The sequence below is a fragment of the Chenopodium album genome, chromosome 22 (genome assembly GCF_948465745.1).
Source record: "Chenopodium album chromosome 22, dcCheAlbu1.1, whole genome shotgun sequence".
NCBI classification, from domain to species: domain Eukaryota; kingdom Viridiplantae; phylum Streptophyta; class Magnoliopsida; order Caryophyllales; family Amaranthaceae; genus Chenopodium; species Chenopodium album.
The window spans coordinates 7763456-7779037 of NC_137855.1; the positions used below are offsets into that span (position 1 = coordinate 7763456).

The window sequence follows — 15582 nt, forward strand, 5'->3', positions numbered from 1 at the left end:
TGGGTGTAACCAGATTCAGATTTCAATCTTAAATTGCTGGACATTTCGATGCTAATTTAGGGCTGCCTCCCTAACCCAACCCGAAATCATTGAGAGAAACCTGAATCTGCTTTGAACCAAATCGGAATAACCCAAAATCAACTCGATTTGACTCATTAGATTTTTTTGTTTGGAAGTAGGCTTCTACTTCCAAACAATATGGCAAAAGCATTTGAGACCTTGTGATTGTAAAGCATGCGCATATTTTTGGTGGGAAACTACAAGAAGTAATGAAGTAATTGACACCTGGGCCTTAAGGTGTATATTTTACAATTCTAGGTACAACGGAGTAGTTGACAAAAAAACCGAGGTTCATAAATGGATCAAAAATAAGTTAAACAATTTTTCCTTGTGTCATTATATTACCTTCGCTTCGCTTTACTCGTAACAAAAAGAATATTTTATGTCTCACAAATAATACCCCTTTGTTGCGAGTAATGCGAAGTGGAGATGGTAAATTTAAGGAAAATTTCACATTTACTACCAGCGAAAGCACCACGTATCAGATTTACTACCTGTTTAAAAAAATATTTTATATTACTACCACCCAAATTCCCTAACGGTATATATTGCTACCACTTAACAGAATCCGTTAAGGTTCCGTTAAGTGGGCCCCATATTTCATTAAAAAATAATTTAAATAATATAAAAAAAACTTTTAAAAAAAAAAAAAAATCTCAAACACCTCCCCTCCCCTTCCCGGCGTCAGCCACCCCCCCTGCTGGCGGCCATCTGTTTCCCCGAAACCGGCGAACCCCACCTCCTCCATTTCCCCTCCTTCCAACCACCCCTAACCTCATGGTCGGTGCACACCCGCCTGCTGCTCCGTCACCTCCGCCGCGAAATTCCACCACGTTCTTCATCGGCGGCGCCCCGACCTTTCCCCCACCCCTTCGCAGCCAACGAACCCCTTTCCCCTTCTTGTTCCCGACCACCAGCCCCAAGCCAATTGAACCCTAAAATTCGAGATCGAAATTGAAATCGAAATCATAAACCACCAGCCCCAAACCACCGAAATCGAAACCCTCGTTTAGGGTGGTTTGGGGATGGTGGTTTAGAATTAGGGATGGCCGAAAGGGTAAGGGAAGGGGAGGGGGTCGATTTCGGTGTGGGGAATAGGGAGGGGGGCAATTTTCGGTGGGGGAAAGGGAGAGGGAGTGGTTTCCGGTACGGGGTGGGGGTCGGGGCAGCAACAACGGGAAAGGAGAGGGGTGGTTGTCTGCGTAGGTGGGGGAAAGGGAGGGAGTGGGGTCGCGCCGGCGCCGGCAAGGGGAGGGGGTGGCAGTTGAGGGGACGAGTGGGCTACAAGGTGGTTGAACAGTGGCTACACCCAACCAGCCGTTCTTGTGGGCCCCTCAAACAGAAACATTAACGGGGTTAGTCAATGGTAGCAATATATACAGTTAGGGAATTTGGGTGGTAGTAATATAAAATATTTTTTTAAACAGGTAGTAAATCTGATACGTGGTGCTTTCGCTGGTAGTAAATGTGAAATTTTCCTAAATTTAATTGTGTTTTTTATTGGTAGTATTCTCACCAGTTCCTCATAATTTCATTCACATGTTGATTATGCAAACATACGTGGTTGAAGTTTTACAAAACATGAAAAAGAAAAAGTGAGCTACTGAATATTTCTTAAAAATATATAAAAAAAAAAATCTCAAAACATTACTCCTAAAGATTTTGCAAGCACTATTTTTCTTTCTTTCTTTTTTTTTTTTTTTCTTCTTTACCAAAAAAGGCACTATTTTTTCCCAATACTTTTGCCTTGCAACCTCTGATCGAAGTGATCTATAAATCAAAAAGTAAGTATATAGTATAAAAGACAGAATATAGAACACTACAAAAAAAATTTACAAAAATAGGCAATTAGATTTTATATTAAATACCTTTACTAATATCTTGGAAATCATATAAGCCGGTCATTAAAATTTGTGATAGTACTTTGTATTAAGTAAGATCCGTGTAACACATGGGCTTTAATTCTAATTACAACATAAGACGGGATGTACTGTAATCTTCAATACGTATAATCATGTACAGTTTATTTTAACAGAATGTTACAACATGCATCGTGTAACTGCAGGCGTGCATCATATAGCAAGCTACCGAGTAATACAAATAGCAGGCACAATAAGCCACCTTCCAAAAACCTACTAATATACTAAATACATATAGACATTTTTTTTTTCTATTTTTAGAGCAAAAATGATCCCCAAAATAATAAATAAATAAATTAAGTAATAATCCTGCTAGGTTGACACAAATACTAATACCAGCAGAATAAGGGAGATTACAAGCAAATCTTCCCTCATTATCCCTTGACAAACGACAGGATGTTGGCCTCGAGTTATTCCCAAAACGCAATTGTCCTGAACTGTTACCTTAAACTTCTTTCACGGACCGAATTTCATCACAATTTGCTCGTTGGGTCAGCTTTCGAAAGTAGTGCATACATTTCTCCTATTTCTTTCTCAAAGTAAACCTTAGCTTGAGGCCTCTTTACCTGTCAAAGTTTGACAAGGATATGAACTCTGTTAGACAAGTCAAGAACGCACTCGGCATTTTATGTATGGGTGGTTATGGAAGCACACTGTAATGAGCATAATTTAAATGTGAGCTTAGCTTCAAAGATGAGTCATACTAAGCTTGATCCAATAGCTCATGAGCAGGCAAGAATATGTGTACTTCCTCTGTCTAGTTTTAGATCCTACACTTCTAAATTCGTGCTTTCCAATGCATGATTTCAATCGTTTATTATCTTACCCTTTTTTTTTTTTTTTTTTTGACAGCAATTATCTTACTTTTTATTTTATTTTTTTTATCTTACTTAATAATAGGTAAAAGTTATATAAAGTTGATATATAGATTTAATGCAAGGTCTGCAACTTGATAATGTAGTTTCCTAGTTGGACCTTGTAACTAAAGCTCAAGTTATTCAAGCTGATAAATTTGGGTAATGAACCGAATCAAACCAGGAAGTTAAGAGCCAGACAAGCTCAAGCTCAGTTTGGCACATTATCATCCCCTTAATATGTAGGAGTAGATCTCAAAACTCAAAACGACAATCAGAACATGTGAAAAGACTCCTACTTTTACGGTAGCAAACACGTGAAAGAGGGAGAGAAGAAAATAACCTTCAGTGTTGGAGTGAGAAGACCATTTTCAACAGTAAATGGTTCTGGTACCAAGGTAATAGCTTTTACGAATTCAAACCCTCTCAACTGAAAACCATCAAGAGAAGTTAGAAAAAGATCGAACTACAATGTTGAATCAAACAAACCATGAGTCCATGAAAGAACTTACTCCAGCCTCCCTTCCCAAAGCATCCATGTCAGCAAGAACTGCAGCCTTTGCTCTTGGATGTCTACACAGCTGTCCTAGATCTTCATACTGCATCCATGCAATTCAAATTACCATTAACAGATATAAACTAGTATCGGCTGCCTTGCATATCAACAAAAAAACACGATCCACAGCACTTTATGGACCTTGAGAGAGCATATTGATAAAACAAAAGATGGTGTAAGTATAAAATTCACCAATGTTGTGCAAGTACAAAAGTACAATTTGCTATAATAACAAACCAACAAATTAGAATAATTTGGTACTTTTCCCATTCTTCTATCTCTAAGCGAGCCTGGATACAAATAGGAGCTCTTATGTAGCCTCGTGGACAGGCATCCATATGATGCACTCTATAATTCACACTAGTCTTAACACTTTTACATCACCTCAAATCAACAATGCTACTCAGATCCAGATATCAAATACCCTTCATGTCATTGATGCCAATTGCCAAAATAACATAACGATCATGATAAAGTTAAATTCATGATATGGTTACAGGCTTACAGCCCAGCACATTACGATGATTTAAAATAATTAGGTGTCAAGCAAACATGTTTCATTAACACTAACTTTGCATTGCAATATGTCAGGAACTACAATTATATTACAAACTACCTTGATGCCCTCCCCAGAAGCCCAATCCTTTAATGTATCTGGCTCGACAGCGACAACTGCTACCAAAGAGGAATTTAAGCTGTCACCTGTGAAAATGTCAAGCATAAGAATCATAAAATATAACAGTGTGATTAAATGTAACAGTGCTTTGTATGACCATACCATATACAAAGCACTGTGCTACGAATCTGCACTTGGCATATACGTTCTCAATTTTCTCTGGTGCTATGTACTCTCCTTGAGCTAATTTGAAAATATTTTTTTTCCTGCCACGAAAAAATAACAATCTCAGTGAAATATTATTAAAAAAATATATATATGGTGTTTTAAGAATTTCATCAAAATACCAACAGCATAATTGAAAAAAAAAATGCCTAACCAGTGCAATAAAAAGGTTAATTATCTCGGCAAAATAATTTTATCAAAGTTGGGTATTAATTTCTTCATTAACACAAATACATTTAAATATCATCACAAGCAATTTATCAAATCTAAGAAACCTTAGCGATTGTGAGAAATAGGGATTTATTTTACTCCTAATAGACGTCAACCAAAAAAAACGGATTATCAGAGATTAACACAAGCAGCATACGCATATATGCTTATATTAAGAGTAATAAATGATTACAAGTTACAGCAGAGTATTTGATTCCCTTTTATTTGGCAAATGAGTTGTTTAAACTATAAAAGTATAAATTTCATCAACATGGAATATATATTTCTTTTGTAAGGAAGGAATGTCGTAATTTCCTCCCTTATTCCCTGCTCTCCTCCTCTCCATCCCCTCCCCTCCATTTTCCCTTTTTTCCACTCCTAATTTCTATAGAAGAACCATAACAGAAAACTGAAATTCGAAACCTGATTTCCAATTAAATTATTATACAGTTCATAGTGTTTTCGCTTGAACCAAACACAACCTTAGTTAAATTTTCCATTCATGAGACAAAGATTCTACCTTATCCTCTCTCTGCTCTAACGTTATTTCATTATTTCAGTTGGGCTCACACATTTAGTTAGAGATCTTTAGTTCAATGCTCAATAACGGCAGAGCGCTTCGAATTTAATATAATTTTAAGAGAAAAACTGCTTTACGAAAGCAACAGAAGAGTTGTACAGCACGAGGGCATGGTAACCTAACCAAGAAAACAAAAGTAAATTTATAAATTAGCCTAGTTCCTTTCTATCTTCTTGGCTAGATTATCTTTGACAACCCTGGCCGTCTAAGCCCATAGAGACACAACAGCATTACTTCTAATGATTCACACAAGACAAAGCAACTCCAGAAATATGGGCATTCTGTTCCAGCCAGACACTCTACAAAATAGCTATCATAGACATTCACCAAGCGTTCTCTTTTACTTTTCCATACCTAACCCATAGAAAGAGATCTGTAACCTATATCAACAGAAAAAGCCAATCCACTTATACACCGCAAAGAGCCATCTCCAAAGGTTACAGGACATGTCACAGTGATGGAAACATGTGAACAAGATTCAATAGTAGCTCAGCAAGGCAAGCAAATGTTAGGTGAGGATAGCCATCCCCAGCCAGCATATCATTCGTGTTAAGTCTTCCCAAAGCTAATATCCACACAATTGCTCTCACCATAAGAGGGACCTTTACCTCTTAAATAGAGGTTGCCACTGGAATATCTGGATACATAGGGGGTCAAATGGTCGATTCAAGCAAATAAGAAAAGATGTACAAGTAAAAACCCCAGTAGAATCTCCCAAACACACTCTAGCATCCTTCACATCCTTAAACTGAATATCCAAAAGGCAGAGATTTTTGTAATTTGCAAGAGAGAACCCTTAGTCTGCCAAAGTCTGTAATAAATAAGTCTTAATCTGGCAGGAATGATCTGAAATTCTAGAAATTCTTCCTTTGGTTATTTTCATGGAACTTGTGTACTACTAAAAAAAATATCCAGTTATGGAATGTGTTAATATCTATACTAATATATAAATTTCTCTTAACTTTTTTGCTAATTACATGGGGTTCGTGGACCACTACCCCAATATTTCAACTTTCTTTAATTTCCGCACATTAACCAAATGTTGCAAGGGAAAAAAAAAGGCTTGTTCTAGAGTAAACGGCTGATACCAGGAAACTATTTGTGGATAGATGTGTTGCATAGAAACTAATATGTACACAGATAAGGATACAAGAAAACAGCAAACAAAATCAAGGGACATAGATAATTATACGTGGTATAATCCAATTTAACCATTGACTTTGCACTCTTCTTGACCTCCACGCAACAAGTAGAAATTAATTTAGAATAAGGGGTGGAGGAAGTATCAAATTAAAGGGGCTTACAAGGAGTACATAATGTCCAAGGCCTAAATTAATTATTCTCCTTTATAGTAGTTCTACAGGTGATTTAACAAATTAAACTGGTATTTGATATCAAAGGTGCATGGTTACCAAGTCAATTGACAATGTTCATAATTAAGCACAACTCACCTGTCTATGATCTTGAGGCGACCTCCAGGTAACCACAACCCAATATCTCCAGTGTGAAGCCAACCATCATCATCAATTACTTCTCTCCTGGAACAGATAATAATAATCAGGTTTCTTAAGTGTAACAAGACTGAACACAAAAAATAAAAAAAAAAATAAAAATTAAAAGAAATTCAGTACGTCTGCACTTCATCTTTATAGTAGCCTTTGAAAATAATGGGCCCCCGAACACATATTTCACCACGAGGATGTGGCTGATCGTCAGATGTGTAATTCATTTCAGGAACATCGACCAGTTTCACCTCTGGAATTGAAATTGCATTAAAAGCAAAAAATAATCAGTTTTCTTGTACTGCATGACTTGCAATAAGCCATAGAAATGTTATCAGTAAAATAATATGAGCGAAAAAATGACATAAACTTGAAAGGATTTGGCAATTTTCCACTATGAATTGGAGTTTACCACAATTTGTTTTGTTCACAGCCACATAGCTCTGATACAAACGAAGAGACAAGACAGTTTGGAACAAGCCAAACTAATAACCTTTTTTTTTGGGTCAGATAGCTGATTAGTCTAAGTGGTCAAGATTAATTTCTAGCAGCCAATATACCTAAAATTACTTCATGTCATTCGAGCAAAAGCGCACTTACCGCAAGCAGGATTAGGGGAACCAACATGACCTGACATGTTGTCATCTGCATCCATTGAGCTTATGACACAGGAGGTCTCAGTCATACCATATCCTTCAAGTACTCGGCAACCAAAGCACCTATTATTAAAGAGATGCACGTGTTAACACCATAATACCATACCTGCTATAATCAACACTAAAGATTGCTTTAAATAAAGAACTTCAACAAGCATGACTATATCATTTTATGATTAACTTACACTTTCAGAAAGTCCATGACGTCAGAGGATAATGGTGAAGCGCCAGAAGCCATTAAGCGAACTCTGCCACCAAGCTTGGCCTTAATTTTATTGAATACGAGCTTGTCCCAGATTTGCGATGGGTTTTTCCCTGAAATATGGCATCTGAATAAGTACGAAGATTAACAAGTAACACTACAAATCATATGCTTCCGAGAACTGGATACGCTTACTTAAAGGCTATTATCAAGAGAATAATAAGATACCACCATCTACTACAGAAAAAGAAAGAGATGCAATATTTACTTCATCGCCAAACTTTTTTTTAACTTTTTCTCTGGTCAGGAAATTAAGGGCGGGGAGGATCAAAGATCAAATAGTCACCTATGCTCTCAAGAATGTTTTTAGGTCACTTGCAAAATTTACATTCACTTCTACCTTCTCAAATCCAGACCATCCCTAAATGATCATATCTTAGGTTAGTTTGCAAGCCTAGCACAAAATGTTAGGTCCAAGACATATCCGTTTCGGGTTACGGATCAAGTATGAAGATGCTACAAAGTGAAGCAGGTAAGAAACAGACAAAATAATAAAGATGGAAGCTTGAATATCGATTGGAAATGGCAAAAGTTTTACAAAATGATAGGTTTAATAGCTTAAGGATATTATTCTCAAAATAGCTTGAGGCCATAACTCTCTAACAATGGCTTGAGGCCATAACTCTCTAAGGTTTTCAATACAAATTCCTGCCTATATTTTCCTTTCCCCCCTCTCTCTATTTCTACTAGAGCTAAAGACTATAACCTAATAATACTAGACTACCAATATTGCCCCTCCTTAGGTTACTCTATTGCATAATACAAGAGAGTTACAAAAATCCTAAGAGCCCAGCTAAATAAGGGATTTGTAATTTTTTGGTGAATTGAGAGATCACTAGTGGGAGTTAATGCTCAAGGTATTTCAGTGACAAGTTGGTGGTTTCTCCTCTCTTTTGGCAAGGGAGAGGTTTTCCACATAAAATCGTGTTTGTCAATGTTGATATTTTTGCATGCCTTTGATTTGTTCATATCTTGTCTAAAGTTGTATTTTCTTCTAAAAATCATAACATCTTACAAATGGTATTATTACACAAGTGATACACCCATAGACAAACACTTAGGTATTACCGTATTAGTCAATGTATCATACAGAATAATGCAAGATAATGGGGAAGGAAAGAAAATGCAGGGGCTGGTTCTGAATACCATTTATTATCGCTTGCTTCTTTGAGTTATAGGCAACATTGAAAAGCTTTTCTTTCAGAGCCCCAGAAGTCTTTACAGCATTGATAATCCTAGAACACAAACACTATGTCAGAGTTCACATACAAGCCCAATGTTAGAATTCTAAATGGAAGTAAACTCTCATTTACCCAGCATATATTCTGTTGTAGAGCCGAGGAACACTACAAAAAATGGTTGGTCGCAATGCCAGCAGATCATCCATCAGTTTCAAGTTGTCCTAGAGGGAAAAAAAAACAAAGGACATAACAGCCCCTATATCAAAATTTTGACATGAAAGCCAAAAGGCCATCAAAATTTTCTCACTCGAAAAAAAGGGCCATAATCAGGAGGAAGAACAGAAAAAGCATTATCCAACATTCCACAATAATATGAAATAACAAGTTTTGTCAAGTACCCCTTGATAAAAGCCAACAGCACAACCATTGTAGGCTACCAAGATTTGGTTGGCTCGTTCATAAATGTGTGCCAATGGAAGATAGGATATATAGCTGCCAAATTTAGCAAGTTAACAAACATACAAGTGCAAGAGGATAAGTAAGTTAACAAACATACAAGTGCAAGAGGATAAGTATTAGGAAATTCTGCAGAACAATTTCATTTACTTACACATCAGAGGAGCAAAAGTTGACATTAGTGCTCACACCAGCAGTATTTGCAATTAAATTTCCGTGTGTCAATACAACTCCCTTCAAGATGAACCCAGATATAAGCCATCAATAAAATAAAAAGTTTCATTGGAAGGAGAGGATAATTAGTTACCTTTGGAGTACCAGTTGTACCACTAGTATAACATATTGTGGCAACATCATCCGGGGTAGGAGGGGAAAATGGTTGAATTTTAGCTCGGCCCTGAAAAGATGCATTCATCAATAAACACATACACTATGCTAATCAGTCTTCAGATAGATCGGAAAAAGAAGCATGTCGCCATTTTAATCAAAAAGGATCACAGAAACCTAAGGAGCCAGCAGATCATGTAACAAACTTTTTAGAAGATCACAGTTGCCCCAAGGTCTCTAATTGACCAAGTGCAGTAAGTGAAATTGGACATAAGGAGTCCTACCCCAGTACCCCACAATAACAGTGAGGAAATTAAAAACAGCGGTTTATAATATAAAGAGCCCTGTACAAGAAACTACTACAACTCGAAGCCAAAGAATGGTATATTATATGGTTCCAGTTGAAATAACAAGGGCAGAATAACAGACATGCTTCAAGAAGATTTCCGACTTCCTTTACACATACAGTTGATTTTCCTTTTTAAGAGTAGGATAATTTTATTAGAAAGAAAGAAAGAAATTAGAAGTCCAACTGGACATATTATTTCAGAACCAAAAAAGGCAATTACTCAAAAAATATATTGATTTTACCTGACTTAATAGCTTTGAATAAGATACTAGTTTAACTCCTGCTGCCTGAGGAAGTGAGGGCAAGTGCTCATCCACCCCGCCTACTACCTGTGAAAATTGCATGGTATGAAAACTTGAGATATAACCAAACTTCATCATACAACATGTTGTATACAAAGAATAAATAAAGTGCATACCACTATAACACGCACAGTTGGAATCTCTGACAAAAAGCTCAACAACTGCATCAACAAGCAGAACATAAATAGCTGTATTCATGAAACGCTGGAAGCAAAGTTTTGTAATTTCAAAAAGTACAAAGAAGCAGTGAAGCCAAGGAACTCATAAATTATTCCTCACAAAAACATACAGATAAGCACATCCCTTAATCTGGTAACAATTTAACAACAAACCAATAACAAATCACTGAGATAGTTAATTGTCATTGCTTCAAATTTTATCACACTTTTGCAAAAAAAAACCAAGAATAGTAATTGCTATAAATACAACAATAATTACTGATCAGTGACAAAGCTAGTTAATCTTAAAAAATTCTCATGCTTGCCAGCAAAAAGCTTATATTGGCCAAGAACTAAGCTTCCTCGCCCCGCCCCCATCTTTCAATTTTTTTTAAATAAGTTATCTTTTCTTTAAGTTAGTTGAAATTTTCTACCTTCTAAAAAAAAAAGTCCATCACTCCCTCCTATAACCTGATGCCATGGATATAGAAAACTCCAGAGCTCAGCAGCATATTAGTTTATAATAATAGAAAATCCCTTCACGTTATGAGTTATGACCCTTGGGTGATTTTTCATTCCCTTTGAGAAAATTTTTTAAGTGTATAAAATCCTATGCTGCCAGGATTATTATCTTCTCATTTAACTAGTACACCACCAATTTTGGCACCTTAACTCAACTTTAAGTTCTCTTCATTGTACAAGGACTCCTGTGCAGTGTGCACTATTTCTCCTAGATACCTTATTCCAAAATCTCTTTCTGCTTCATGTCACTACATTACAGTCAGAAGAAATTGGTGGGCAAGAACTCAGAAAGAAGACTCACAGAATTCAATGTTTCTGGAACACAAAAGATGGCCTGCACATCTGCATGATTAACAATATATTTAACAGCATCTGGACCTGAAGGTGGTTCAGCAAACAAATATCAGAATCCAAGAGACAGTTGATAATGTAAAACCATTCTAGAAGCCTACAGATTGAGGAGGCAAATACCAAGCGTATCATACAAAGGAACTGAAATATATGAATAAGCGGAGCAGGCATGATCCACAATCACCCATTCTGGTCTATTGATAAAATAAAGTCCCACACTCATGCCCTGTAGGAAATGGACGGTCAACAATTACTTATGGGTATAAACGTGGAATATAGAAGAAATACCATTCAAAGAGCAGATCAGATGACTAAGCAGAAAATTCACAGCTCAAGTATGAAGATTGAGGGTCAGGTAATAACAATGAATGAAGCACAATCAAAGTATGGACAAAGTTCCAGAAAATTTTGGCAGAGCCCTCAAGTTCTTTGCAACAATTTGTAATTCTGGTAAACTTTAGGCCTCAGGTAGAGTTGGGGATGATAGGAAGACTCACTTTTGACAGACCATAGCTCTGAAGAGCAGATCCTACAGCAGAGCGAGCATTGCTAACTTCTCCATAAGTCATCCATTTGTACCTTTGGAATTAGACAGAAAAATATGATCAGACATAATTGTTATGGTGTATAGAAACCTACTGGCAGAAGCCAGTATCAAAGATCAGTTTGAATCTGTCAACATACTCTCCAACTGTTCCATCCACACGCACTCTTGTACCCAAATATTTGTAGTCTGGGAAACTGTCAACTGCATGTCTGCATGAACATTACACAAATAGAGAGTGTTAGTCCAGCAAGATTACTCTAAATAATATGTAACGTGCCACGAACAAATATATGAAAGAGCCTCACACAAAATTCTCATGCAATGTCCCAATCTCTGGATGGTTTGGGAATCTAGTGACAAGATTCACAGGGAACCGAGCAGACCTGCCTCAAAAAATATGATAAGCCATGTCTCAATTGATACAGATAAATAAATGAACACAGAGGTAAGGAGATATACCCAAAAAAAAAAAAAAAAAAAAAAAAAAAAAAGTGATGAATCCAGAGCAAAATAACACAAGATAGCCTACCTGTACACATTCCACTTTCCTGTATGTAACTTTTCAGGAAGGACTACACTATACTTATCACCTACAAAAGTAGAAAACACAACATTGTTTGATCACATATTCCCAAAGATATAGACTGATACATTATGTACCTGTGTATGAGTGTATAATATCACATAGATATGAAAGTAAGAAAGACAGTAGTCAATAGCAACTTTACTTGTTGTAACACAAATGTCAAATATCTGTTACTGCATACAAAAGCATCTGTAAACTAAAATCATTTAAATCTAGTTATTTTCTTTTCCTGCCCCTCAACTTAGTTATGTCACGTTCAGCTCTGGCATCAGCTATGTCACCTATGTGTGTTATTTTCCAGCACAAAGATCTTTGACTTTATAATGCTGAAAATAATTCTTGTATGAAATTGTACAGAGGTTAGATCAACTGACAACAAAATTTGATAATATGAAGCACTATTCGCATCCAAATCACATAGGTTACAACCAGAAATATGGCTACAATTTTTTGGCCATACATTATATATTCTTCCTTTGATTCCATGACCATTTGATTAAAACTCATGCACAGGTGTTGTACAAAGCCAATTGGCATCCACAGTCCACAACATACTTAGTCCATTAAGACAACTGCTCCCCGAAGCAGGTAAGATGCCCGCTCCTCCTAGGAAACAAAAGGCAACTAGTAAAGAATAAACTATCCAATACTTTGCTACTGAAGTACAATTCCACCAAGATCTCTAATTTAAGGTGAAGAATTGGCCTTGTGTGAATACCAGGAAAATACATTGCTCAAAATTCAAACTTCCAGTTAATTCTACATGAGGCATTGCATTTTCCATGATTCTTATGATACCCTGGGAAACTTGCCACTGAGAATCCCCTTATTCACTACGATTCCAATCATAATTGCTTAACTGAAGAACTCCACTACCCCCGTACACTGACATTGGCAAAATCAAAATCAAGCCTTGTACCACATCTTCCAACAGAATCAAAACTCATAATAGTCATAAACACTTTATTCGCCACTTAATAATTCCAAACTCTGCCAATGGAAAGAAAATCCTCTGATGTCATTCACCTATCTAAATTCAAGTTCTAACTTCTAAGAGCTAATATCTTTAATAAGAAGCTAGCATCTTTGAAGAAAATGCTTTTGACTGGAAGGTCAATTTGGAAAATAATACTTAATAATAAAAAGAAGCTTAACCAACTCTACAAATGGAAATTGAGCCAATACATATGCTCAAACTTTAACCAATAGATTGGATGCTATTTTAATACTAATTAAAACATACTCGTCAAAGTTTAAATGTAATAAGCTCTCACTCTAAGATGATTTAAAAAGACCAAATCATATAAAGTGCAAAAATAAAATTACTACATTCATTATATTTTCTTTTGATTCCCATAGAAATTCTCAATAACCGGGCACTACATTAAACTCAGAAGTCAGAACAATTAATCCATAACACAATGTGTTTTTGCCTTATTGGTATCTTGAAAAAGGCATAAAGCTAGCCAATTAACGGTAATCAATCACAAAGCACATATTCCAAACAATTAGTAAAACAAATTCCCAGAAACTACTAGTAAAAGCCAAATTCCAGAAACCCAGAAAAAGTAACCTAACAAATCATCAACAGAAAATCCCAAAAACAATTTAACCCAATTAGGAACAACCAACAAATCAAGAATCTTAACAATACAAATTCTCCCCTCTTTCACTTTCCAACTACTTGTTTTTAACATGCAGTGAAAAAAACCCTATCACATGATCAAATCAATCATCCATGAACCTCAAAAGGGGTCCCAGTTTGTTCAACCCCATTAACTAATTAACAGAATACTTCAAAAGGGTATAGAAACCCTTTTCTCTCAACAAAAAAAATTGCAACTTTAAATGCACCCACATAAATATATTTACATAATTCATTAAATACTATGGTGGATCAAATTAGAGTGAGAAAAAACAAGAGAAGAGAGAGAAACCTTGGTAAAATTCTCCAGCAGTTTGACTGCGGATGATAATGGAGTTTGGATCATCGTCAATTGGAAGAAGATGGGATTGAATAGCTTGCAACCGACGTTGAGCAGGAGCCTCCATTGATGCTGTTTTGAAGCTTTTCTGCAACTGGGTGATTGTAAAGATTGAAACTTTCTTATGTTTTTTATTTGATTTTGTTTAAACTGTGAAATTTTAGTACAATAATAGTAATAATATTGATCAGATCAGAGAATTTGAGGTTGAGGAGGAAAGATGAGGATTTGGGGCACGCTATTCTAAGGGGGTGATGTCTATAATCATATAAATATAAATATAAATATAAATATAATCAATAGATAATCATGTCCAAATAAAAAGTCCAAAATCACGGATAAGGAAAAATAAAAGTTGGAATTATTGATTTTTTGTCATGTTATCAAAAATTTTATTTTTTTTTCCTTGGTGATGAAAATTTAAGTTAGGGGTCACTTTTTAATTAAATTTTGATTTTATGTGTTGTGAGATTGAAATGACCTTAATTACTTATTAACCATCTTTGTCTAATGTCCACAAATAAATTTGGCATGATTTTTAGTTTTCAATACCTTAACATGATAATTTTGTTGTTAATAGATACAAAAACCTAATTAATGCAAACTCCATTAACCAACTTTATTTGGTAAAGTAGCCTAATTTTGTAGGGTATTGTGGTTGGTGTGACTTGCAATTGGTGTGAGAAAGGAATTAGGGTGAGAGAGAGAGAGAGAGAGAGAGAGAGAGATTACAAGAATTTTAAGCTAATAATCAATTTGCATATATAATTATGTGACTTGAGTAATTTTTTGTACCATTTAACAATTCACTTTCTTTATTATAAGTGGGTTGCAAAAGTAAAAGAAATAGTTTTAAAAATCACAAACTACTCTTCAACTACAACAATTGGATTTGCTATTATAGTATCAACATTATTTGCATTTAATCCTAAACTAGTTTTTGGGCCGGGACGATGCCCCGGGTTATTATATGGAATTGATTAATTAATATACATTGTGATTTATGATTCAATTTTCTTGTAATTAAATTTGTAGTTCATATTGTCATTTCCTACTTATTAATATATACTATTGTACTAAAAAAAAATTACATATAAAAAAATCAAATAGCTTAGTGGTAACACACTTAGTTCTAGACTTAGAAGGTTGCGTGTTCAAATCTTGTGAAGAATTTTTTATTTTTACTATTAAGATCAGTGCATGACATGCAATGAAAAACAAAGAGAAGGAGAGATACGTGGTATAGTGAGGGGGTTTTACGAATTAACGTGACACGTGGACGTTGGAAGGAATGCAAATGTCTTAGACCTTTTTAATCACCCCCTCTTTAACTTGCAAGTTTCAAATCAACCCATTCACATAATCTACTTTGATGTCA

The 15582-nt window shown here is 35.6% G+C and overlaps 1 protein-coding gene across 1 annotated transcript; it reads right to left on the reverse strand.

Moving 5' to 3' along the window:
• Positions 1 to 1953: 1953 nt before the first annotated feature.
• Positions 1954 to 14473, reverse strand: LOC145603428 (long chain acyl-CoA synthetase 7, peroxisomal-like). Its single transcript, XM_081659333.1, has 23 exons — positions 14157 to 14473; positions 12163 to 12223; positions 11939 to 12016; positions 11771 to 11842; positions 11584 to 11665; positions 11207 to 11312; positions 11037 to 11113; positions 10172 to 10216; positions 9996 to 10082; positions 9385 to 9474; positions 9232 to 9311; positions 9020 to 9113; positions 8754 to 8842; positions 8587 to 8675; positions 7364 to 7493; positions 7123 to 7241; positions 6652 to 6775; positions 6472 to 6558; positions 4168 to 4271; positions 4006 to 4091; positions 3346 to 3432; positions 3177 to 3263; positions 1954 to 2545 (listed from the first exon to the last, which is right to left on the reverse strand). The coding sequence occupies exons 1-23, from the start codon at positions 14269 to 14271 to the stop codon at positions 2453 to 2455; spliced, it is 2082 nt and encodes a 693-aa protein (XP_081515459.1). The 5' UTR covers positions 14272 to 14473; the 3' UTR covers positions 1954 to 2452.
• Positions 14474 to 15582: the final 1109 nt, after the last annotated feature.

Bases quoted from the DNA above. Each gene is read 5' to 3' on its own strand.
- LOC145603428 (XM_081659333.1), bottom strand. From the start codon at position 14,271: ATGGAGGCTCCTGCTCAACGTCGGTTGCAAGCTATTCAATCCCATCTT. The intron at 12,017-12,162 runs GTAGGCTATCTT...TTTTTGAGGCAG, and splicing joins GGAAAGTGGAATGTGTACAG to GTCTGCTCGGTTCCCTGTGA. The intron at 9,312-9,384 runs GTAACTAATTAT...TTCATCTTGAAG, and splicing joins GTACAACTGGTACTCCAAAG to GGAGTTGTATTGACACACGG.